This window comes from Amphibalanus amphitrite, unplaced genomic scaffold (genome assembly GCF_019059575.1).
Source record: "Amphibalanus amphitrite isolate SeventyFive unplaced genomic scaffold, NRLGWU_Aamphi_draft 000152F_arrow, whole genome shotgun sequence".
Lineage (NCBI taxonomy): Eukaryota > Metazoa > Arthropoda > Thecostraca > Balanomorpha > Balanidae > Amphibalanus > Amphibalanus amphitrite.
Genome location: NW_024881647.1, coordinates 639,379 through 665,367, shown reverse-complemented (window position 1 = coordinate 665,367; position 25,989 = coordinate 639,379). Strand labels below are relative to the sequence as shown.

The 25,989-nt window shown below is 50.6% G+C and overlaps 4 protein-coding genes across 5 annotated transcripts; 2 read left to right on the top strand and 2 right to left on the bottom strand.

Annotated features, from left to right (window-relative positions):
* Nucleotides 1-28: 28 nt before the first annotated feature.
* On the bottom strand, nt 29-9,848 carry LOC122382994 (splicing factor YJU2-like). 2 transcript variants are annotated; one of them, XM_043369033.1, is made up of 7 exons: nt 9,789-9,848; nt 7,660-7,746; nt 7,202-7,302; nt 6,524-6,803; nt 6,081-6,262; nt 1,135-1,264; nt 29-830 (listed from the first exon to the last, which is right to left on the bottom strand). In XM_043369033.1, the coding sequence occupies exons 2-7, from the start codon at nt 7,681-7,683 to the stop codon at nt 504-506; spliced, it is 1,044 nt and encodes a 347-aa protein (XP_043224968.1). In that variant the 5' UTR covers nt 7,684-7,746; nt 9,789-9,848; the 3' UTR covers nt 29-503. The 2 variants fall into 2 exon arrangements, with proteins under 2 accessions (XP_043224968.1, XP_043224967.1); XM_043369032.1 differs by having other exon boundaries at nt 29-833; nt 9,789-9,847.
* A 276-nt stretch (nt 9,849-10,124) lies between these two features.
* On the top strand, nt 10,125-18,006 carry LOC122382993 (pumilio homolog 3-like). Its single transcript, XM_043369031.1, has 12 exons — nt 10,125-10,377; nt 12,102-12,218; nt 12,819-13,006; nt 13,148-13,462; nt 14,041-14,246; nt 14,558-14,732; nt 15,040-15,162; nt 15,443-15,597; nt 15,886-16,031; nt 16,434-16,592; nt 16,923-17,013; nt 17,438-18,006. Exons 1-12 carry the CDS (start codon nt 10,269-10,271, stop codon nt 17,598-17,600), a joined length of 1,947 nt encoding a protein of 648 aa, XP_043224966.1. The 5' UTR covers nt 10,125-10,268; the 3' UTR covers nt 17,601-18,006.
* A 468-nt stretch (nt 18,007-18,474) lies between these two features.
* On the top strand, nt 18,475-20,313 carry LOC122382992 (solute carrier family 25 member 45-like). Its single transcript, XM_043369029.1, has one exon. The coding sequence runs from the start codon at nt 19,048-19,050 to the stop codon at nt 19,921-19,923; it is 876 nt and encodes a 291-aa protein (XP_043224964.1). The 5' UTR covers nt 18,475-19,047; the 3' UTR covers nt 19,924-20,313.
* A 3,160-nt stretch (nt 20,314-23,473) lies between these two features.
* LOC122383008 lies at nt 23,474-24,562 on the bottom strand. Its single transcript, XM_043369050.1, has one exon. It carries the CDS (start codon nt 24,560-24,562, stop codon nt 23,474-23,476), a length of 1,089 nt encoding a protein of 362 aa, XP_043224985.1.
* Nucleotides 24,563-25,989: the final 1,427 nt, after the last annotated feature.

The following is a 25,989-nucleotide window of genomic DNA, read 5'->3' as shown; positions in this document are numbered from 1 at the left end:
ATGTCACCCAGACAATTTCAGATGCCGGTAAGACCGCCATTCGATATATTACGGGGTGAATCTATCCATATGAGTCAAAGGTGTGTACTTCATCCATCGAATGATGAATCAACATGAACCATATTCAGCGACGTTAAGAACGATGTGGGGATACGCCACACATCCCGGTCTAACATGACATCACAAATTCGCATGGGCAAATAAGACACTATCAAATGCTCATTTCAATGAACAGTCAACACACAGTCATATAATCGCAGCGTCGCATATCGCTCGTCCAGTATCCGTTATCCTGTCCATTCCCAGTTCGCTCAACTCTGTTTGAACTTCATACATCAGCACACACGCAGTACGCACACATGGAGGCTACAAACACGACGGCTTTAGAAACTCACAGCTGTCCAAATCGGCACCAGTCAGGCCGGTCACTACCCCGTCGGACACACACAATACACATTACACTCACAAACCATCGGACACACCGCGCCGGTCAGCGGTCGGTCTCAGTCACTCTCACTGTCCGAGTACGCTCCGAGCAGTCCCAGGCCTGTCACCGCCGCTCCACTGGTGGCGGCTGACCCGTTCTGCGCCGTGCCCTTTGTAACCACCGCCGTAACCGGGGCTGTGCTGCCGCTGCCTCCGGCGCCGGCCCCGTTTGGTTTAGCGTCTCTCTGCACTGCCGCCGGGACTGAACTACCGCTACCCCCGGCGCCGGCCCCGTTTGTCGCCGCAGACCGGCCAGCGGGCCGCACCAGCAGGGCCGGCTTCTTAGCACCGCCCAGAGTACCGAGACTGCGCTCCCAGGACTTCTTCTCAGAGGGAACCTCCGGCTTCTGAAAACACGGAATAATTAGACGGGGGTATCGACAATGGAAACAACCATACCACAGATGTTATTTAATAGTGTTGTGTAATTCGTGTTGTTGATAGTGTGTGCTGATAAATTATTAGTTGCTTAGTGTTGATAAATTCATAAACAAGGCTCTGAGTAAATTGACCAGGGTCCCAAATGTAGCGAGAAACGGCCTTTCAACCAAATGCAGCGAGAATCTGTGACTTATCACAGTACATTCATCGACCAATGTTCATAAATCATAACCAATACGCCTGAGATCCCGGCTGGCACTGCCCCACCTTGGCCGGCGCCAGCAGGTCAGTGGGTTTCTCGGTGGGCGGCGGCACCTTGGCCCGCACCTCCTCGTCACTGTCCGAGTCGTCCCTGACCCGCTTCACGGCGCTGTCCTTGCCCTTTCCGAACACCGAGCTGCCAACACACGGGAGCGCTGCGTGAGCCGCGGCAGCGATACAGACCCTGCGGCGCAGCCTAACCTGCAGGCGCACACTACTAGCGCCATCTATTGGGTAGAATACAAAACGCGGAATGGAATCTAGCCGCATGGTACACTCGGGGGCAGATTGATGTTCTACAACTCTTTATCCACCGGGTTCCTATGGCTCAGCATTGGCAGCAGCCGCCTGGTACCGGTAGACTGTGCCGCTTCACTTACTTGTCAAGCGGCACAGCCTACCCACACCGTATGACACCGGTCTGGGTCGGTGGCTGGAAGGCGATGTGGGCCGCCTGTGACGTCAGCGCAGCGGTGAGGGCCGAGCCCGGAGGCATGGCTCGGGTCGGCGCGGCGCGGCGGCTGGCGAGGGCTGGGGAGTGAGGCGGGGTGGGAGGCTGGGAGCATGGACCATCGCACGGCTGAGCGAGTGTAGTTAACTTTCGCGTCTCAAGGCGGCAATTATTCTACCTGGTCTAACAATTGCGCTAAAGCAGTTGCTAAAATATCCTGTGCCCAAAACAGCGCCTATCACCATACTTGCAATGAGCATTACGACTAGAGGTGGCAAAATGTGGACCCGAGGACCCGGTCCAAAGAACCAGTTTGGACCCATATGGGTCCAGACCGGTTCCTGGAAATTTTCTGACGGGTACAACCGGGTCCTACCATAAACTATACATCTTGCACACTACACATTATTGCAAAATATGAAGTAAATGAAGTGAATGTTTCTTTGCACACAGTAGCTCATGCCATGAGTATTCCCAGTGGGAAATAGGCTGTTTTCCATGATGCAACTAATGATACCTACAAGTAGTTTGTATTAATTGACTTTAGGGGAACGGGTCCAACTGGTTCCGATTCCAACTAAGACCGGGTCCGACTGGTTCCAGAAATGTCCAGCCGGGTCTGGTTCGAGTCTGGTTCCCAAAATCTTCATCTTTTGCCACCTCTGATTACGACACACTTTAACGTGGTATTGGGACAGCCGATAGAATTTACATCACACGTGTTTCGAGTTGCGGAGTTGCATTGTTTATAACAGATAAGTATTAAAGGGACCCTCCCACCTTCAAAAAGTTAATGAATTGGCATGAAAGTGATGTCGCTCGGTTCAGAAAGAGCAAAAACGAATATCTACCAAATTTCATCGAAAAATATTCACCGGTTTTCAAGATATTAGACTTTTACTTTTGTTTACTTTTTGGGATCTCCGCTGTTCCTAGCGACTTTATTTGAAAGTGCGGCATTTGTTGCGCGCAAAGCAGCATATACCACCGCGTGCTACAAAACGTTTTAGTCAAACATTTAACGGACGTTCGAAAGCCTGATGACGTCATCAGATTCCCGTAATGGTTAAGAGATAGGGACCACGCTGGTCCCACCCTGCAAGTAAAAGGAAGAAATTTCTTGAACACCATAAAGCTGCGGGGGTTGCGACCAGGATAAATGGTGGTTTCTGAGCCTGGCCGCAAACTTGGCTATCTCAACTCAAAACTAATGTTAAGGTGGGAGGGTCCCTTTAAGGCCTTGATTGAGCTCATTGGTGTCTATTATTTCGCACAGCAATCATCCAGAGACGTGGGAACTGCGGTTTTTGGACAGCGCGGCAGCCAACGCCCGAACTTTAAGCAAATCTTACTGTTCCTATAATGTGTGATCGCAGCCACCAATAGCAAACCGTTCCAACTAGGAGCAAATAAGTATCGAACCTGGGACGATTCGAACCGGGGTTCTCCAACCCGTCACCCTACGACGCTATAGCGCGCATCCACTGAGCTACCGAGACCAGCGATTACCCGCCGCGGTCAAACGCAATGAAATGTCACAAAACTGTCATTGGCAGTCAGCGGGTGAATGTCATTTTGTTTTCTGCTGCGGAGGACCATTCTCGGTAGCTCAGTGGATGAACGCTCGTATCGTAAGCTGACTGGTGGGGGAAGCCCAGTTCGAACCTTTCTGAGTGCCCGAGTTTTTGGCTCCTGGTTGGAACGGTTTGCTATTGGTGGCTGCGACCACATATTAGAGGAACAGTAATAATCGCTTTAAATTGGGGCGTTAGCTGCCGCACTATACCCATAACCCCTAGTTCCCACGTCTCTAGACGATTGCCGTGCGAAACAGTAGACACCAATCTGCTCAATCAAGGCCTTAATGGGGCATTCCACGATAGATCGACCAAAGCCGTACACCCTTATATTTTATTTTTTGCTTAAAATTGGTCTAATGGGTTTTAATGGGCGGGGAAGCCAGCTGTGCCAAGGATTTTTTTTCTTCGAACACCGGTTTCCGAGATATAGCCTCAGGCAATTCCTGGAGGTTACACTGCAACCCTATGTTTGGCGGCTTATAACTCAGAAACTATTGGTTTTCAATGGTAAAAACTTTATATGGTTTAACTTGCAATCAACCAGCGAACGTTTTGGCTATCTCGGATTTTCGATTTTTGAAAATTTTGATCATGTGACATCTTGATCTTTTTTTTCGAAGAGTGACCTTGATATTTTCCCAACTGAAAGTCGCAATTTTCTCTGATGACGATTAAAGCCTTATCAATTGTCACTCATATGCGACAATAAAAAAAGTGGCTTTCGGCCTGCATTGACCTGAGATCAGGTCATTTTTATGACCTGTCCATATTACGAGCGGGAGCGACAGCGAGATCTCGAGACTAAAGCAAGATAGCGACAAGTGGTAAACGATACAGGATTCACACGGATAAGGTCTACAATTTTTACTGAGGTCATTTTCAGGTCAGGTCAAAGATAACGTCACAGGGGTAAAAAGGAAGTCAAAATAGTTTTGGCTGTACCTTTTGATCTAATAAAGAAAGAGACGTAGAATAGGCACCAATCCGTTTGCTTTCGCCAAGCGCCAGTTTTTTTTTTGAATTTCGATACCGATGACCTGAGGTCAGGTCAATTTCTTGACCACCCCATTATAAGTCAATTGGGAAAAATCAGCTCCCTTATTTTTACACTAAAACGCGTCGGAATTGCCTAATATACCATGAGTGACTCCATATGCGACTAACTTTGACTGCCTTGAGACCTTTTTTGCTCTTGGTCAACTGTGACGTTGCTCTTGGGTCATGTGACGTCATTAAAGGTCACCAAATGTTTTTTGCTAATAACTCCTTACAGGTTTGAGATACAGCCGCGCGGATAGGCTCATTGTGTTCAGCTCGTCAAGGCCCATCGAATGATATAGGTATATGATGACCTTAAGGTCACGTGACCTAAGGTCAACTTTTGACCTTGACCTTTCGAGGTCAACATACACATGTTTCGATGCGGATCGACGAGAGGATCACGATGGTGCTATTAGTTTGTTCCTAGCTGGGATACTTCGAAAGTTATTCGAGAAAAACATCATATATATGTAGTGCCAACATTTAGACTTTCTTTTTACCCCTGTGACGTCATCTTTGACCTGACCTGAAAATGACTTGAGTAAAAATTGTAGACCTTATCCATGTGCACCCTGTGCCGTTTACCGCTTGTCGCTATCTTGCTTTGTTCTCGAGATCTCGCTGTCGCTCCCGCTCGTAATAATGGGAAGGTCATAAAAATGACCTGACCTGAGGTCAACGCAGGCCGAAAGCCACTTTTTTATTATCGCATATGAATGACAATTGATAAGGCTTTAATCGTCATCAGACAAAATTACGACTTTCAGTTGGGAAAATATCAAGGTCACTCTTCGAAAAAAAGGTCAAGATGTCACGTGATCAAAATTCTCAAAATTCGGAAATCCGAGATAGCCAAAACGTTTGTTGGTTGATTGCGAGTTGAACCATATCAAGTTTTTACCATAGAAAACCAATAGTTTCTGAGTTATAAGCCGCCAAACATAGGGTTGCAGCGTGACCTCCAGGAACTGCCCGAGGCTATATCTCGGAAACCGTTGTTCGAAGAAAAAAAATCCTTGCCACAGCTGGGTTCCCCGCCCATCACAACCCATTAGACCAATTTTAAGCAAAAAATAAAATATGCGGGTGTAAATTTTAAGTTTTTTTGGTCGATCTATCGTGGAATGCCCCTAATACTAACATGCAATATAAAATATAGCTCCGCACCTCGATGCACGTGTGACATAATTTCTATCGGCTGTCCCATTGCCACGCTTAAGTGCTTCGTAATACGCATAGCAAGTAAATGATAGGCGCTGCCTAGGGCATAGGGCCTTTTAACAACTGCTTTAGCGCAATTGTTAGGTAGAATAATTGCCGCCTTGAGACGCGAAAGCTAACTACACTTGCTCAGCCGCGCGATGGACCATGCTCCCACCCTCCCACCCCACCTCACTCTCCAGCCCTCGCCAGCCGCCGCGCCGCGCCGACCCGAGCCATGCCTCCGGGCTCGGCCCTCACCGCTGCGCTGACGTCACAGGCGGCCCACAACGCCTTCCAGCCACCGACCCAGACCGGTGGCATACGGTATGGGTAGGCTGTGCCGCTTGACAAGTAAGTGAAGCGGCACAGTCTACCGGTCTCTAGCTGCGCGACTCTAGCTGCAAAGATGAGCGGCGATTCTGGTACTTTTATTTCCAATAACGAATGCTTCGTGTTTTAGCGTAACTATAGCGTTGCCCAAAGGGCAATGTTAAATATTCCAGAGGCGACATGACTGCCTAGTGCCTATAGTAAACACCCGCATTAGCTCGGTATAGAAATGAGCGTAGCAAGCTTCATCATGAACAATGTAACACCCATCTAGACAGATATAAGACATAGTATGCAATATGTATGCAAAAAGATATCTGCCGCTGCATGATGCCCCCGGGTCTGACCGTATGTACTCCTCGTCCTCCTGCTCCTGGCGCTGTTCCTCGGCCTCCTGCTGCCGGCTGTACCGCTGTAGCATGCTGTCGTAGTCGACGTGCGCCTGCCGCTGGTTAAGGTCCTTCAGCTCCTCCAGCTTCTCAATCATGTCCATCTCGTGGCGGGACTGCTTGGTACGGTTCTCCAGCATCTGAGGGAGACGGGTCGCACAGGCCATTCAGCGGGGATGGCGCGGTGTGTATTGGCACCGAACACATATACTTTAACACATGCATGCAAACACAACGGGCTGGCAATTTTTGAGTGCCCTGCCGGCGACGATACGGAATTTTGAACCATTTTTGTCATTCTCTACAAAAGAAATGCAGACCATAACAGCCGATGTTTCTTCCCCTTCCTCCGTCAATTCTCAGTCACACCCCCCCCCCCTCCCTCCCCGCCGGTGACTGGCCTTCATGGGGTTGGACTTTTCCTCTTCCTCCGCCTGTTCGGCCTCCCTCTTGGCCTGCCGCTCGGCCAGGATCTGCGCCTGGAAGTTGCGCGTGGCGCCCGCCTCAATAATATAGTCGGTATTCTCGGGGTCCGTCTTGAACACGATCTCGGCCATGCACATGGGACACTTGATGTAGAAGCGGTAAATGCGCAGGCCGAGGTAGTTCTCGTCGTCCACATCCTCCTTCCTAGCGTTGAACTTCTTGGCCTTGGCGATGTATTCGCCGCAGGTGTTGCACCTGTAGAGTTACGATGGGTTATGCTGGGTTACGACGGGTTACATGTGTTATAACGAGATCGGTAAAGTAAACTGACTAAAACGTGGGGGGTCGATGACATCAACTAAATTTGGTATGTGGTTACAATAAACTGTCAAAAGTACCTATTCACACGTCGCACCCAACTGAAGGTAGGAACCCCACTAGCCACCATTGCGAAACTAAATAAAAGTGAAATAAATAAATGGGTAGATTTGGGTTAGACCAACTATTTCATCGCCCATCAATGACATTGCCCATCAATGACATTGCGACAAAACTCGTGTCTCAGAGTCGTCGAACATTCTCCTGGCCAAAAGCACCACTTGTCCTTATCTCAGACATTAACTATGCACAAAGCATGAATCGTTTATACTTACTTCATGTTGCACGGCGCCATGAGTCGAACTGAGAATGTCTTGTTTCTGGCGACTTTGCTCCGGGGAATGTTATTTGGATCAAAGTCGGGAGGGTAATATTTCTGCAAAAATAGTACATTGTGATTAAAATGCGATTTGACATGCAAAACAAAATGATGAGCATAGATGAGCTGAGAACAGCATACAAATGAAGAGTTGATCAGCCATACAGAACACAATAAGAGGCATAGCACATTTGCTCAACCGCAACTACGGAATGGACCCGTAGTACCATCAGTGGACTTCAGTTTAGGCCTAGCCGATACCACGACTCAAGAGCAAGAACAGAGAGCTTGCGGCTAACATATCAGACTTTGTGATCATGACTGAACTAAATAACCTGGTGGCTGAGCACCGAACCCAAAACATAGAAAGGAGGAACAAGCAATAAAAAGAAATAGAATAGAATAGGTACTAACATTGAGAACTTTTCGTTCAGACATCTTGGCGTCCTGGGTTTAGGCGTTTATGAATTGTATCTTCTGCACTGAATCAGAATATGCCACCTGAAAAGGAAATTGAGGCATTATTTAGTATTTACACCAAGCCAGGTTCTTCTTCATCATTAGCCATATAGTTAATTCATCAGCATATTGGTTGACTGTGTAAGGCGCCGGCGAGGACCAGGCAGCGGAGCAGCACATGCTCCAGCACATCAGCCTCTCGCGGGCACCGCTTGTCTGGGCACTGCTGGCACGCCGCAGAAGGGAGACAGCCGATTCGGTGCACATACTGGAGCGAGCGACCCCCGTGGCCCGCCCTCATCTGGTGCACCGAAACGGCGTCCTCTCGTTCTCTCCGGGGATGGGGAGCGGCAAAGTGCTCTAGAAGAGTGGCTTGAATAGTGTCTCAGACCACTTTTGTCGCGCTATATTGACGCCAGGCCGCCCAATGAACCGTAGGGGATAGGGGATGGATAGGCGGTTCTGACGTCACGGCTGCGTGCGGTGGACGGTCCGCTGTGGCCAATCCCGACCGGCCAGAGCGGTCGCTGTGTGCGGTGATGGAAGGCTGACGTAGGGACGCAGTGGGCGGAGCTCAGAGGCTGTGTACAGTCCGACCGCACACAGGGCCCGTGAACAGCCCTAGGATTACTTCACGACACCCAAAGATGTGTGTCGCCCGGGTGTTGCCGGGCTTCTTAAATCTTTAAGATTTAAGGCTTCTTAAATCTTAAATCTATCTCATTCTCCCTGCCGAGGGTGGACGCCTCACCTGGGCGGCCGCTCCTCCGCTGAGTAGACTCAGGGCAGCTCGCGATTCGGAGCACGCGACGACCGGGGCGAGGGAAGTCTCCTCCCGAACCCTCTCCAGAACCGCCCGAAGGGTGAGGCTGCTGCTAGATTGGCCAGCGTGCCAAAAAATTCAGTGATCGCCATTCGCCGAAAAATTCCGCGACCGCCCTGAGCCGAAAAATTCAGAGGCAGACATGTGCTGAATTTGGCGCATGTGATATTACTCCAGACATGCCTTGAATTTTTGAAGCAATCCTGCCATTATGCCACACATATTCAGCATGGCATGTATGTATTTTTCCAGTCTGTGTCTCCACTGGTACCATCTTGAAGAAGGAGCTCAGTTACTTACTGGCTGCCATCTCAAAGAAGCTGTGAGGGTCTATGTCAAGTCCACCTTGTAGCAGCTGATAAGCCATGATCATATCACCGCGCCTCCAATTGTAGTATGGCCTTGGCAGCTGCAGTGCTGTCACTCTCAGTACGGGACTGGGAGGTGTCATAGATCCAGAACTGGCTTGGTCCTCGCCTCAACTGCTCTACCCGCCGCTGGTCTGCCGTCTGCCTGACTGAAGGTGTCCCACACTAGGGTCCTGTATTGGTGAGGGTGGTCCGTAGGGGTCAAAGAGGGCCTTACTCACAACTGGATAAAATCAACTGCCAGTTCACTCAACCAGGTGAGTGAGCTGGCTGGTCAGCTGGCGACGTACGATAGCTATGCTACTTAATGATATAAACACAATAGGAAATGGACATGAATACTTAAAATGGTACATACTCAAAGAAAAATTAGAAGATAGATATTTAGTAATTTGTATCTGGCATTGAGATATAACAAGCTCTGCTGGCGCCACCATATTGATATGGCGCCAGCTGGCAATTTGTCCAGAAAATAGTACGGCCTGTCAAAGGGAAGGTGCCGTGCCGGTGGGAATGGACCTATATATTGGGGTTTATATAGCCTTGGGTTGGACAAGGGCCTCGAAGAGCAGAGGGAGGGTTGACCTATTGAGCAGGTTGAATTACAGCAAATCCCAGGCTTTACGAGGCCACAGCACAAAGTTGAAAAATTAAACACAAGGGCAGTGAAAATAAGGTTGATAATCATAATGGAGCCTTGCAAAAATAAAAAAGCTTACAGATTTGAGAATTGAGACGCACAACGGCAAATTGGTTTATACTTAAACCTTGGGCAGATTGGTTCACATAGCCTTGGAGAAATACAGGGCGGCGAATTAATAGAATGCAAAAAATAATTAGTTGAATTCAATACCGCAAATTAGGATGAAATAACGGAAATAATCATTGCATACCAATAACACAATTGTGTGTTGTGTTGTGTCGCGTTGTTCAATGCTCAGGTCAACGCAAAACAAAATAAAACAAAATAATATGGAAGCATGGAGTGAGAATAACAAATTTGATGACGTCAGGGTAAAACTTTTCAAAAGAGAGTTTCTTCAAAGCTATATTTCAGATTTACTCACAGAAATTAAGACTTTACTTAGCACAATAACATATTATTGTATTTCGGTGCATGCTGAGCTAAAAATGCGAACTATTTGACTTCTAAAGGTTTCAGTTGGACCTCAGAAAACCTTTTCTTTTCTTATTTGGCAGCAAACAAAGAATACAAAAACTGCGCAACTGATTCAGATTCTGAACTGGGGGTTGCACGCACACGTGTTTTCTCATTATTGTTGTCTCAGCTTGCAACTGAATTACAGCACGCCGATAAATTTGATACAATTACTTGCATTTAACTTTGACGAACTCTGCCTGGATTTTTTTAAATGACTGTCACACAGAAAGTCAGCAAGAAGTCGAAGTCAAAGAAGCATTTGGTTGACAAGAATGACAGTCAAATGTCACCTAAGAAGCTGAAGAAGGTTAAGGCAAAAGGTGATAAAATTTTGTGCTTTTGCATTAATTTGTTTGAGAGTTTTATAGTGTTCCATGTAGTCATTCATTAAAACAGTAGATCCCATTATATAAGCTACAGTATACCTACAGTTGCCAGAACTCGTAGTGGATCTGGCATAAATCAGTCGGGCGCACTGTGGTATCTCCGATTCATTTATGGAGACGTTTCTATTATTGGAAACGTTTCCAATTTTGACTACTCTTCTGTTCCAAAAATGGAAACGCTCGTTCCATAAATAGAAACGCTAACATCTCCGCACATATTTTCTTGTCAAGGGTGGCTGGATTTGATGTACAACCACTGTTTCGCATAAAACAAGCACAGATACACCAAAAGCACTTGTCTTCTCGCATGGAAAGCTGTCGTATGCATTCAAATTCACCACTTTAAAATGCTCCTGAATCGTATCCATTTATGGAGACTTAGTTTCCAAAAATGGAAACGCCGATGTTCCAAAAATAGAAACGCTGAAGTTCAAATGTGTGCAAACTTAGCTTAGATGTGTTTTTAAAATTCACATGCAACTACAAATTTGATGTTTTGGGACTGGTTTAGCATCTCGGCTCTCGGCAGTTACCTTGGACGTCAGGTTCGATAAAAATACATTACGCGCCACAACTTAAGCACGTTCAAAAGTCAACTAAAACTAAGATTTCCCAGAAACTACTGGACAAATGTGGTCCAAAGTGGGCAATACATAAAGCGCAGATATCATTTCAATATATAAAATTGATATCAATGTTACACATGAGCTAGAATGAATAAATTCATCGTCAGAATACAACGGTATTTGGTGTGACGACGGTGCAGACCTTATTTCCATCCTGCTTTTTACGTATTTGCACGGAGATTCACGTTGATCCGAGCCTACGATCATATTCAGCACATTTGAAATATCATTAAATGCCCACTAAAGTCTCCAAATAGGGCTTTGCAACAACTTTCATGTGATTTACAATCACAGATTGACGACCACCAGGCCGCTGGTACACCGGAAAATGCAGCGTGAAAATGAATGAAAAACTGAAGTTCCCGGTGATGTTGTTGTTCCAATCAATGGGCCAGTCTTTCAGTAGTCTGTTAAAAACGTTATTTTTTGTTCAAAACATTCATAAATGTTATTATTTTCGATTAGAAAAACGTGTGAATTTTTTATCACGTCAACATGTTATAAGCATCGCCTCGTTCGTCAACTTCCGGTTTTCTGATCGGAAAGTCGGAGAACAGGAACATAAACTAGAATGCTGGCCGTCGATTGGTGGCATCCTGCGCATGCCAAATTGCACCAATCAATGCCCAGTTTGCTTTAAAGGTAGCGATGCACACAGCGTCTCCATTTATGGAACAGACCGTTTCTATTTTTGGAAACGGCGTATCCATTTTTGGAACATCGTTCCAAAAATGGAAACGTTTCCATAAATGGATCGGAAATACCACAGTGTGCCCGACTGAAATTGAAAAATGTTTGTTTGCTATATTATCACCATGCCTTTTTGCAATCTCCCATTAATATGATCCCTATGCTTGGCCTATAGCTTAACCCTGTGTTATATCAGTACATCTGATTTTATTGACATGTGTGTGGTGATGCTTCTCATTTATTGTAATTTGTAATTCTATATTTTCATGTGTACTTTTGTATTTCCCTTTTTGCAAAATGCTCTGAGATCTTCCCACCATCTGATGAAGTTTTTTTTTCCAGACACAAATGTGGAAGTGAGTACAAGTAAACATATTAAAGAGAAACCCAAACCAGGTCCTTCTAAGAATGCAAGTCCTGGTGGAAACAAGAACAAAAGGAAAAGTATTGATGAAAGTGGTAAGAATCTACATGGCTATTGTGCTAGTTTGATTTTGGCAAAACAGAGTTATGAAATATATTTCATGTTATATGTCCAATATCATATTTTATGGCAAATGCATTTCATTGCCACAGGTCATTGACACCCATTTACTAACATGTCACATTTGGAGGACAGATAGGTTTACAAATTGTTCAATACATATGTGTAGATATTTGGATATATGAACATGTAGATCAGTGACATGTGTGTGTGTGTGTGTTATATCCCTTAGTGTAGAGAAACACTAGCCCAGCATTAATATACTCAAGTTGAGCATAGAGTTATCCCTCTGACATTACTGTTAATTTTCTTCATAATAACATTTTAAATTTTATGACTTGAATTTGTTGTGATATTGATTTGGAAGGTCAGGTGGCAAATAATCGTTAGTGTATAGTGTTTATTGTCATAAGATTGAACTTGAAACCTATTAAAAAAATTGACATTACAATCAGTGGTGTGTGTAACCATATGGGGCAAGCACATTAATGGGCAATGTAGTATGTACCACTGTGTGCTAGTGTTGTAAAATATTATCATTGCCTTACATGTTTTATCTGTCCCTTTTTCTGAAGGAGACAAGTCCCCAAAGAAACGCAAGCACAAGGATGGAAGTGAGCCTCGCCCTGCAAAGATTCAGCATCAGGATGGTGCCCCGAACTGGAAACAAGTTCGAGCTGATGCTGCTGACATTAAAAACCGTAGGAAGGCCCAAAACAAAATGTTTGAAGTCGGAAAACACATGAAAAAGCTCTGGGAAGAGGTAAGTTTGGAGTATGTAAACTATCTACCTCTAGCAGCTTAGAGCTACCAACTACTTTAATTTTAGTCAGTATTGGTTGTGTTTGATTTGACTTGGTGTAGGCGAATCCTGTGCTGTGACTCCTCCCCTCGACGCCGGCAGATGCGCATGGAGAAGTGCACGGAGGATCGTCGCCGGCAGCTGGTGACGGAGGTGACGGGTCTGGTGCGCGGCAAAGTGCCGCAGCTGGTGCGCGCGCACGACCGGGCGCGTGTCTGCGAGAGTTTGTTCCAGTACGGCACGGCCGAGACGCGAGCGCTGCTGTTCGAGGAGGTGCGCCAACAGCTGGCCGAGCTGAGCCGCGACAAGTACGCGCGCCACTTTGTGCTGAAGATGCTCTCACAGGGCAGCAAGGAGCAGAAGGAGGCGGTCGGCGCGTCTTTCACGGGTCGCGTCACGGCGCTCATGGGACACAAGGTCAGTCGATGATGGGGGCTAGGATTGACCAGTCTCGGCTGGGCTCGACCTCAGTCCCCTCGGCCATCGAAGGTGCGTTAGCTCTTTGGGGGATGGAAGGCGGAAGACAAACAATATAAAATTGTAACTTGCGTTTTAACCCCACATGAGCCCGGTGACCTCGCAGATTAGCAGCGTTGGTCCTCTGTCGCCTTTTCGCTCTTTGTCTCACCGTCAAGACGCTGTTGCTACTAGAGATCTCAATCGGATACCAACTTTTTGGTATACCGATACCAAACCGATACCAACTTGGTATGTGGTATTTCATGGCGAATGTATTTGGTATTTTGTTGGTATTATGAATCCTTACTAATGTAAAAGAGGCTGAGAGTTCGGTAAACAGTTGGCATTTCCCTCATATTCCCAAGTCGGTTCGGTTTCGGTATTTCCCCATTGGTTTTGTTAGTATTTGGTTTGGTATCGGTTTCACGATTTTCCGTAATTGACATCACTAGTTGCTACGCTGCTCTGTGACACCGACCCTCTGTCACTCTATAACGCCGCTCCTCCGTATGTGACGCCTCCCTTCTGTCTCACAGTTCGGTAACGAGGTGGTCGAAGCCTACTTCCGCGACTGCGCCTCGGCGGACGCCCAGCAGCGAATGCTGATGGAGTTTTACGGCACCGAGTTCCTGCTGCGTTCTACCGAGACACGCTCCCTGGAGGCGCTCTGCACCCAGCAGCCCGAGAAGAAGGCCATCTACCTGACCAACGTCCGCAGCCAGCTGCAGTCGCTGCTCGACAAGTCAGTGATCACGGTGGCGGCTGGTCACTGGGGTGCACGGAATCAGGAACGATGGCATTTATGACTTTTTTACTGGACCATCCCTAGGATATCGGGCTTTTCCGCCTCGGATGGTCGCTGGACGTGCCTTTTAATCCGCGAGGAAACTAGTAAATAATTATCGACAGAAACGGATTATGAGCAAGGGAGATCGCTGGAACTTCTCTAAACGGACTGGTATGTTTTCGTTCCGGGCTCTCAACAGACGTACGATGCTATCAGTGCCTGTCTGTTACCTCCACTAAGGCAGCTTTGTCTCTGTACCCCTACAGGCAGCTACTGACGGGCAGTCTGGCGCACCGACTGCTGCGCGAGTACCTCAGCCTGTGCTCGCAGTCGGACCGGGCCGACGTGATCGAGTCGCTGCGGGACGCCGTCGTACAGATGCTGCACACCAAGGACGGCGCCCGCGTCGGACTCATGTGCCTCTGGTGGGGCACCACCAAGGTAACCGGCGAAGGCGGCCGCGGGGATGCGTTGATGTCTTAACGTTCCAGTTCAAACGGGAGGTTATTTAGTCTTCTACACTATATTGTATGCTCATTGCTCTTTCGTGACTTGAGTCATGAAATTTACATATGTATTCATCTGTTATGTTGCGGTGTATTTAACTTTTTTTTTTTAAATCACTAGTAAGATACGGTTTATGAGGGTCTGGTGCGCTATCTGGTTTCAGTTACGTCGATTTCGTTTGTTCTCGCATCATAACGCGTTCACAGCTCGATAACCATTCATCCCCTGTCTGCTTCTCCAGGATCGTAAGGCGATTGTTAAGTCGATGAAGACGTACGTGCAAAAGGTGTGCGTGGACGAGCACGGCTTCATGGTGATGCTGGCGCTCCTGGACGTAGTGGACGACACCAGGCTTGTCAAAAAGGTGGGTGCGCATGGTGCCGAGTCTCTGACGGTACGGCTGACGGTTGTCAATATATGATGCCGTTTCGGCTTATATGGATGTGAGTTGTCGACGAACTAGCGATGACCTTGCTACCCTTCTTTCCTTCTTCAAAATGTTCGATGACATGCAGCTGCTCTGAAAATGGGCTAGATGTAAGACGCTCGCTGATTTCTCTAAAACGTTTTTCGGTGTCGTCCCGTCATCTATGAATTTGAAGCTTTATCTCCGTGTTGACTGCCGTCCTCTGCTCATACTGCAGGCGCTGTTGGAGGAGATGATGGCCAACATCGCCGACATCGTGCCCAGTGAGCACGGCAGGAAGGTGCTGCACTACCTGCTCTCCCCGCGGGACACTGTCTACTTCCACCCGACCCTGGTGGCCACGCTGGCAGAGGGAGACGGAAACCCCACCAGGTTAGTGTAATGCAGCGCGACACTCTAACGCGTTTGATCTGTGTTGACTGATGGAGGCGTGCGGACTACACATTTGATGAAACGAATGTATCTTTCATTGAAACTGCAGTTTGAAAAGCTGATCGGAATATATATTTTTACCATATTTTTCCTATGATTTATCTTGTGGTGTAACTTTCATGCGGCCTGCCTCCTATTTCATACATGTGCGGCTGTAACGCTGCTTCGTCGCAGCCCGTCTCGCTGCTCGTGTGATCTGACCCTTCCCCCGCGTCCCGTCTCTCGCAGTAAGAAGGAGCCGGCCGTGCGGCGCCGGGAGCTGCTGGAGGCCGTGTCAGAGGCCATGCTGAAGACGGCCAGCATCCACTGCCTCGAGTGGATGGTCGACAGCAGCCTCTGCGTGCTGCTCGCGCACATCCTCTGCAAGTGCTCCGGTGGGTGAAACCCGGGTCTGCGTGTATTCCGGGGATTGCGTACGTTTATTTGTTGTTTTTTTTTGTGATTTTGTCGCTCCACCGTCATTGGCCTTCCAATGCTGGTAGTCTGGTGTCGGATTATTAATGCTCTTGAAACTTTTACATGCCGCGTTTAAAGGAGTCGATTTCGAACAGTTGCATAACTAAAAAATTGGTATGGGGTCCTTCCTGATCCTAACGATCTGAATTAGTATTGCGCTATGTTCCTCATTCCTATAGTTTTGCTGCCAGTTTTAATCTTTTTTTTTTTAGTTTCTCTCCCTCGGGAGGCAGCAGGCTGCTTTTGCTGATCTGCTAGTGGTAGGCGACTGCACCATTTGATGCCAGTACTGACCACTGTCCGTCCCCTCCCCTCGCCAGGCGACTCTATGCACCTGCCGCTGACGCAGCTGGCGCGCCGCACTGCCGAGCCCGTCACCTCCACGTCGGACCCGCACCTGGTCAACAACTCCGCCGCCTACATGCAGCTCAAGAAGCTGCTGCAGGCCGACAAACAGCGAGCCGCCGACGGAGGCACGGGTGAGGGCTCCTCCCCAACTTCTTCCCTTGCGCCTGAGGACACTACCGGCCCACCAGGACCGGGCGATGTTGTGTGAAATTTGCGAGATGTGACGGGCGAGAGGTCAAGGCTAGATTAGCATTGTAATCAGAGGCCAAAATGTCCAGCCTAGCTAGGTTAGGTAGAATCGGAAAGTTCTTTTCGACTAATGTAACCTACGGGTGTAATTTGTTTTGAAGCAGCTTCTAACGCAAACCTTTAGCTGCTTGGAGGAAGTTTTTTCTCTTTTTCGATTGGGTGCAAGAGGCGTGATGTTTTGACCTTTATGACGTTTTCGTGATTCTTTCCAGTTTTATTCTCGAACCTGATTCTGAAGGAGCTGTCTGAAGAGGCTGTCCTCTCGTGGATCGCCAGCAACCGCACTGCGTTCCTGCTTGTCATGTAAGTCCTTCATTCGTTTTATATTACCTGTGCGCGCTGCGCGATAATCTGACGAACTAACTAATGCACAGCGGATGTTCGTTTATTATAAGTCGATTCCTAGTTATAAAGTGGAGTTTGCCGCGATGCTAGGTGTCGTCGACAGCGCCAAGAGTGCAGTGTAAGACACATCAAACACCGACTGGCCATCATAAATTACTTTTATTGCGCCCGTCCTCTTTCGATTTTTCATGGCCGTTTCATTTTCAACCTTTTTTTCGTTGGAATTTCTTGGTTTGTCTGCCAACATGACTGATATTCATTACGTGCTACAGATAAACAAGGCATGTGCTTCCGTAAATATTAGTGATATTTTTTAACATCAGTGAACGATTTAGCTGCGCGCTACGCTTCGTTTGACCGAACTGTTTCCCCACCCCTGCAGTATGCTGGAGACCGAGGTACCGGCCATCGTGGAAAAGGTCGTCCAGCTGCTCCAGCCGCACATCAAGAAGCTGAAGCCCGCCTGCAAGGGCGCCGAGATCCTCAAGAAGAAGGTGTCGGCGGCTGCTAAGCAGCAGAAGGCCGCCGATTCCGGGGGTGACTAGCCCCTCGCCGCGCTGGGGAGGGGCGGGCGGCGGTGGGGAGGGGCGGTACCATCGCGCGTGGCTGATTGTTTGTGTAATACATTGTTGACGGGACGAAGTCTGTGGTTGGGTGGATGGGTCGTCAGCTGTGGTCGGCACAGCGGCACAGTAGGGCATGACGTTTTGGTGACCTAGCCCGTATGGATGTGTGGGAATGGTTCTCCAGGCCATGAGGCATGGCGCGTTGTTTGATTGATACATCTTGCATGACACCCGGGTGCCGGGTAAGCCAATGTCGGGTACCCGCCGCGCGTCAGCCGTCTCGACGTCTGTCGGCGCTTGACGGCGTGTGGTCACGTGTGCCGTGAGCTAACACATATGCTGTATTCTGGCCGGTGACGTTTCTAAATATATAAAGTTTTCAACATACTAATATGTTTAAGTACGCTACTGCACGCTCTCTGATCACCAATTAACTTGATTGTTGAGCTTACCTATCCGATAGATCTACATTAGTGGGATGCTGGCAGGTAGCGCTATCGCATCCACCTCGCCCCTACTGGATTTACGCAAACACATCGGCCAGTGAATAGACTGTAAACAATCGTATAATAACTAAGCGGTATCGTGTATAAAGTAACCAGCTCTGAACATGAACATTAAACCAGGCCAATCACTCACTCTTCTCCTGATAGCCCTCACCGCAGCAGCCTACAATGTGCCGCCTCGTATATGAACCTCGACCGCAATAACTAAAATAACAAGGACGAATGAAGTGACAAGGCACCCATCGAGCATGACTTGTGTTACACTACCATAGCGACCTCGGCTATTCTAAACAAGATCAATGTCCAGACGCCCGGTGCGTTCCGGGTGTAATCGCAGAGTCAGTGTCGCACACGCCGTGTCGGGGGACACGTCTCCGCTGGAGCGTCTCTTACCGTCTCGGCTGGCACGCGATAGAGCTGAGATCCGTCTGGGACTGGTTAGACGAAGCCGACGGACTACCGCTGGGTGACCCGTGGAGCCGCGCTGCACCAAACCCAGCCTCGTCTCGGGGGCTGTACGGTACAGAGGACGGCGTTGTGTATAAACAATACTGTTGGACGTGTGGCGGCGGCTGGTGGTGAGCGCTGTAACTGAAGTGCCGCGGTAGTGCTCTATAACTATTTCCAGGAGTACAGATCTGAAGCAAGATACGGCATGTCCTGATCTACAACCGTCTGCCGTCTGGACGAATATTGCGTCTCGCACGCCGTGTAGTCATACGGTGCCGCCGGGTGTGACGTTTCCAGTGTAACAAAGTGGTCCGTGTTTAGTATCTTTGATCGACTTCGGGATAGTCTTCAGCGCATTCTGGAACGTCGCTAGTGCAGTGAGTCTTCTCTGCTTCTGCTACAACTATATTAGGAGTCTCCAGCACCATCGGCCGACCCTGTGACGACTGCGTAGTCTCCCGCCTTCCGTCATGTGGACGGCGGAGGCGTGGCACGACTTCGCCGCCGGCTGGGCGGGCGGCTCTCTGGGCATCCTATGCGGCCACCCGCTGGACACCATCAAGGTGCGCCAGCAGGCGCTGCTGGTGTCCCCGCTCCGCTGCCTGACCGCCACACTCCGCCACGAGGGCGCGCGCGGTCTCTTCAAGGGTCTGGCCTTCCCGCTGGTGTCGGCAGGAGCCGTCAACTCGGTCTTCTTCGGCGTCTACTACAACTGCCTGCGGCACCTGAACAGCGGCGGCGGCGGCGGGGGAGCGGAGGCGCCGCTGCGGCACGTGGCTGCCGCCGGCGCGCTCGGCGGCCTGGCGCAGCTCGCCGTGGCCGTGCCCGTCGACCTGGTCAAGATCCAGCTGCAGACGCGGACGGGCGCCAGCGGCGGCTGGGTGCGGCACTACCAGACGCCGGCGGCCGGGCCGCTGGCCTGTCTGGCGGCGCTGTACCGGGCCGGCGGCGCGGCCGCCTGGTACCGCGGCTTCGGCGTCCAGCTGCTCAGAGACGTGCCCGCCAGCGCCGCCTACTTTGTGCTGTACGAGGCGGGCGTGCGGTGGGCGCGGAGCCACCAGGTGCCGTCGGCCGCCGCCGTGCTGGTCGCCGGCGGCGCGGCCGGCGTGCTCTCCTGGTCGCTGATTCTGCCATTGGACGTGGTCAAGAGCCGGATCCAGGCGGACAGTCCCGAGCGGCCGCAGTTCCGCGGCGTGGTGCACTGCGCGCGAGAGACGGTCATCCGCGACGGGCCGGCCGCCCTCTTCAGGGGCTTCACCACCATGGCCACGCGAGGTTTTGTCGTGAACGCGGCCACATTCTTTGGATATGAGTATTTCATGGTAGGGATTAAATTAGTGGCATAGACTTATTACACAGATAGCGATGCGACTCAGGGGGATGGCTGTTGAGAAATGAGGGCTGATTGAGGATAGGATTATCGATACGACTCAGGATGGTACGTTGGAAATATTGTGCAATGAATGACCATATTTTATGACATACCTGCGGGGCCGGGACCTGCTGACTGATGTGGATTACTTGGATTCGGCGTAGACGTGACTTGCGAGGGGGTCTATAGCGGTGTGCAAGGTTCACCAGGTTGCTGCTGGCCCGCTACGATGACATTACGCCACACCTCGAACACCGCTTGACTAGCTCGACTTAATTTGCCATATTTACTAAATACATATAGTATACGAGTAGGCAATTTACGCCCTAGTGAATCTGGACTTTTAAAATAGGAAAATCTACTAACGCTGTCCGACTCGCTGGTTCGTATGGTCACGGAGAATGGAGGCAACACTGACGCAAACGGCCCACTCGGTATCAGCAGACTTCTCATACCCCGTAATCGGCAGTGAAACTGGGCGCCGATTCTTCTCGATGGTAGGTACTACTCAGTACTCCTACTTCGCACCCGTGCGACCTCTATCCTCTCGACTCCGCTCTCGTCCATTGCGCGTGAGCAAGACACCCAGGTATCACAATAAGCACGCGGGTTATTTATTTATGATGGTCGAACAGACCCAAGCATAAAACACGCTTTCGCATAAAAATTATGATAGTCAACCAGAGCACGATACAAAATACGCGGCTTGGCTCCAAACTGCGTCAGTAGACATCAATTGTGGCATCAACTGATGACGTCAACAAGGCAATAAGCCGTGTAGACGCCAGCGAGTGATTGGCGGGCGGCTTCTCGGACCGAGCACGATCAAGCCCACCGGTCGCGGCGGACACAACGTTACTTTACGGCTAGATGACGTCCTTAGCGATAAGATTTCCATACTGCACACTTCTTTTACATGTATCACCGTTAATGCACATTGCACAGTGCACAGCACACACCATGAAACACTCTGGCACAAGTCACATCAGGCCAATCCAAATCCAAATCTACATCCAAATCCAGTGTATTGAGGTCTCCATTGAAATGGCCTTTCAGCCCTATCGTCGTGCACATACAGGTAATAAAATTCGCTGACAATCACGTGAATCATTACGCAGTACGTACATTAAAAGGCTAAAATCAACGCAATAGCGAAACACTATATTGCTCCGCGGCGCATGATTGGGCCACAGGAGATTTGCAGCAGCCAAACGACGGGATTAACCAATTATAGTAGTGAATATTAAATGTGAAATCTAGCAGCAGCGATTTACGTAACTGGGCCAGGGGACAGGTCACAGTAGTTGACATGGCGAATCATTCTGACATGAATTCAGAAGGTTAACAGTGGTAATGCTGGCGTGCTAAGCTACGCTACAAAACAGCCCTGTGTAGGCAGCATGCTCAGTAGGAGAAAAAGAGCAGTGAAGTAGAAGTAGTGTAAATGTAGCGGGCTGCTATGGCGATACACAATCTGAAGGCCGATTAGGAAACAGAACTAAGCAAAGTGTCAAAGCGGCATTAGGCGACACACTGACCGGATTAGACAGTCAGATTGACTTACTGGGATTAGCTGGACTGGTCTGGTCCGATCCTGGCAGAGCTTATCGGATCCGGGGTTTGTTGGCGTCAGCTGCGGTTGCTGGCGGCAGCCGGTGTCGATGACTGGCGGCCCTGCTGGTTAACTGCATGGTGGCGAGAAATGTAGTCAGAGGCGGCATAAGGAAGTCAAAAGGCTCGGAGTCTTAGCCAGGCATAGTTCAGGGTCGCCGTGCCGAGGTGATGAATAGATGGTGGGTTTTATAGGGAACATCAAGGTCGGTTCCGGACACTGAACACAAGCTGTTACCAGGGTGCACTGTCGTGGAAGTGCTCCGAGCGCGCACTCCGCCCTAACACGTTTTTAAAAGCAATTTTGAAATATGATTTGAGCACAATGAAATGAGTTAAACACAATGAAATGAGTTAAGCACACTGAAATGTAAATGTCAGCCTCCTGATGAACTTACGTTAACGATGTCACACTTCTCGTATAACGGTTAAGGGCCCGTTACGTCAGCGCGTACCGGCACACACTCACTCACGCGCAATCATTCACCAATCCAAATACCTACAGCACCGAAAGGGTTTACATAGCACAGGATGCAGATGCAGCCACGCATTCACTCACTGGCACTCCCAGACGTAAGACTCGCCCCGCAGCGGTTCAGAATCCCCCTATCAAGGGGTGAAGTGTCCGATCGACCACACGACACTCGGGAGAGCGACGATCAATGTCGCAGACGTTCTCGTTGTCAGGATGTAGCTGCAGAGGGATCTTGAATCGGTGGTGAGCGGTCGTGCCGCCCTCCAGCAGGCTGGCTGCGATGCCGGATGTGGCCACTGCAGCTGCCGCGCGCCCCTGACTGCGGACCTTGGCCAGCAGCAGGTTCTCCAAGAACGTCTTCCCGCAGCCGCCTGGAGCCTGCATGAAGATGACACCCGACTCGTCGGTGTCCAGCCTTCGCATCACCTCGTCATAGACGGCGCGCTGGTCATCAGTCAGACGCGGCTCGTCGCGTTCAACGCGCTCGGCCAGAGCGACTGGGTCAAACTCGGGGCCGCCGGGCGGCTCGTCGTCGTCGTATTAGCGGCGGCGGCGGGGTCCAGCACCGGCGGAACTGGCAGCCCGTACTCGGCCGGGGATTTGCCGCGCAGCCGGCGCAGAATGCCAGCGATCCTGCGCAGCGCCTGCTCGCGCACTTCGTCCGCGGTGAGACCGCGTATGCCAGCTGCGCGAGCGGTGTGCTGACGGCGAGCGATATCCTCGGACATGTCGTCCCGGAACCTCATCCACAACGCCATGGGATCGCACGTAGCCTCTCCCTCGATCAGAATCTGAATCAGAGCCAAGAGGAAGCGCAAACCACCTGGAAAACGCGTCACGGTCGCCTCCTCCATAGCGCGCGTCCAGTGCGCTCCATCCTCGAGCAGCCCCAGTGCGGAGCACGCCTCACGCATGGTGGCACACACGCGGCCATCGACCGTGCGGAGGTGCTCGTAAGAGCGCGGACCTCGGACGTTGAGGAGGAGCAGGCGAAGAAGGAAAACTTCCCCCGCGCGCGGCGTCGTGGTGAACACGCGCGACAGCGTGGCAGCGGCGAACACGCCCGGCACCTCGGGATGAGGCTGGCCTTGGAGGCGCCGTCTCCAGTGGGCCGGACGGTCATCTGTGCCCCGGCCGCGTCGTGCCTGCCACGTATAGTACCGCGGCACCTCTGTGTAGAGGAGCGTCGCCGCGAACTGGTCATGCTGGCACAAATCAAAGAAGGATGTCAGCATGGAGGGATTGGCCTGCTCGCCCGCCAGGACGGCTTCCAGATTTGCGTCGCCACGGAACACGACGCGCCTCTCGTCGTCAGCCAGATGCAGCTGCAGCCGCTGGACTGGCGGATAATGGACATGGATCGGCCGCTCGGCCAGCCGCCACGATGCCTCCATGGACCCAAGGAACCGAATGTCCCTGTACTGGGCCACCTCGTCAATCACTCCGTGACTCCGTCTGGCTGAACCGCAAACATGATCCTATCAAACCCCTTGGTGACATACTTGATGCAATAGCGGATCACCCCCATCGCTTGCGTGATTACCTCGACGTTGACGCGGGAGTCCAGCGCGCGAAGGATGTGAGGATTGTAGGGGACGATCCAGCGGTTATCGATCTCAACACCGCGCCGGCCGGGCGTCTGCGCACGTCGACCGCCGTCTTCCGGCGCGCGCCGCCTGTACTTCGGATAGCTGCGCTCTGGCAGCTCTGTGGCCTCCAGGTACGGCCGCGGATATCCGACGCTGCATCGGCCGTCCTTCATGCAGACAGATTGCAGGTTCGGCGCACCGCACGGACCGTGCACCATCTTGGCACAGACGATCGCGTGAAGCTCTGGATCAGTCTCCGGATCGGGCAGCTCAGCGCACACGCACGCGTCCAGTGCGCGTGCGTGTGCTGCCGGCTGCGCGAGGCTTGTCGGCGGGCACGACCCACAGCAGGATGTGAGCGTGCGGCAGGTCACACTTCTGCCACTCAATCGTGTGCAGAATGGCCCGCTGCCGACCCAGGATGCCGCCTCGCAGCTGCTTGAGCAGCGCCTCGCCTGCAGCTTCAGGCCAAACACCTGACTGACAATGTCAGGGTGGTCGCACGGCCGATCGTGGTCACCCGGCCTCTCCCCCGGGTAGAGGGTGCGCAGAGTTCCCTCAATCTCTGGCCAGGCCGGGTTGCACGTCACGGTGATGAAGAAGTCGGCCGCGCCGAATTCCCGAACGTAGCAGAGCGCGTCCTGCAACTTGGCCATCATGTAGCGAGGGCTACCGGTCACGGATGCCGGCAGTACCACGCGTCGACCGACGGCTCGCGCGTGCTCCTCGCCGTCAGCGAGCGCGTCACGCACACTACGGATTGTCTCAGCACGGAAGCCATTCAGGCCATCCTGGTGGGTGCGCACATAGGACAGACGGTCGGCTTCGACCTTGAGCAGGGTGTCTACCAGGTACTGTTGGTACAGTCGGCCGCCTCTTGGAATGAGATTAAAGTGGCCAGGTCGGTAGCGCATGTGGAACGCCGCGTACTGACGCATTGTGACCCCGCGCTCGGTCTTCAACTGGAGTGACCACCCGTCAGTGCCGCGCGGGTGCAGCAGCACATAGAGTAGCGGATCGTATGGCGACTCGGCTCGTTGATACGGGACAGCCGTCCGCCGCGGCCCCCGCCGAAGTTAGTTGGTAGCACTGCTGCTCCACGGCGTACATTTCCTACCAGCCCATAGGGTTTACATGTTAAATGGCCTGTTTTCGGCGAGCGATATCTCGGTCACCCTTTGAAGGAATCAATGGTTCTTGGTCTCAAAGGATAGATCGATGAATTTTCTTTCGACAATTCCTCTACCATTTTTCACGAAACCCAGCCGATCTTCTACGGCGTACAGGGTAAAGATTTCTCTGCACGCCAGCACCCGCGATCCGCCTCTCTGATCGTCGACGCGCGGTCCGCGGTAGCGCAGTCGGTAGCGTATCGGGCTACGGATCCGAGGGTCGTGAGTTCGAATCCTGGGAGCGCCGCGTGATTTCGGCTAAAATTGAATGATGTAGATTTTTGAATCTTTGCATAATCAATTATTAATAGCCAATTGAATGTATCTGCCCACTAATCGGCCCCTAAAGCCTGTTATTTAAGGAATTTAAGAAATGAATGTCACGTGCGCGTCACGACTGCCAACCATTAGCGCTACCATATTCTAGTTTGAACTAACTTTTTGCTAGTCCCGACCACATATAGTAGGTTTTCTAGTAGTTATAACAGAAATTCCTACCAAAGTTCGTCCTACCCTTCACTCAATACACCCTGGTCCGCCGCGCTCGTATACGACGATGTCGCGTCGACCCCCCCCCCCATCTCATCGGGCATTAGGACTGCCACCTCCTGCTGAGTGTATGACCACGTGATGATTGATGTATAAATACACCCCCGGCGGAAGCCTGGGCAAACTGAAAAAAAGGACTGCCACCTCGCGCCCTATCGGTAGAGCATCGGACCTTGCAAGGAGTGCATGAAATCACGATTCTATATGCTTGAGATAGTTTCAGATCATTCCCGGCGCCAAAATAGCAATTTCCATATTTCCCCATTGACTTATAAGGGTTTAACCCTTTATCGGGCAGGGAACTGTATATGAGCACTTCACGGAGCACCCCTTCGGGCGCCCTGGAGCCACCCGACGTATCTTTCCAAGGCCATCATACACATCCGACCAATCAGCGAGGTTCAGGGGACATCGTAGGCCGTGACGTCACAGCCGTCATTGCTCTGGGATTTGGTACCACCCTTGCAAACTTCGGCCCTATCCAAAATCGCGAAAGTCTGTTCCGCGCGCTGGCTTGCTTCAGACACCTCAGGCCCTACCTCTGTTCATGATGTCGGTAAGTTGATGAAAGTGTGCATAATAAGAGTTCAATATGTGCGTCAAACAGTGATAAACGCGACATTTACTGAAACGTTTTGGGAAGT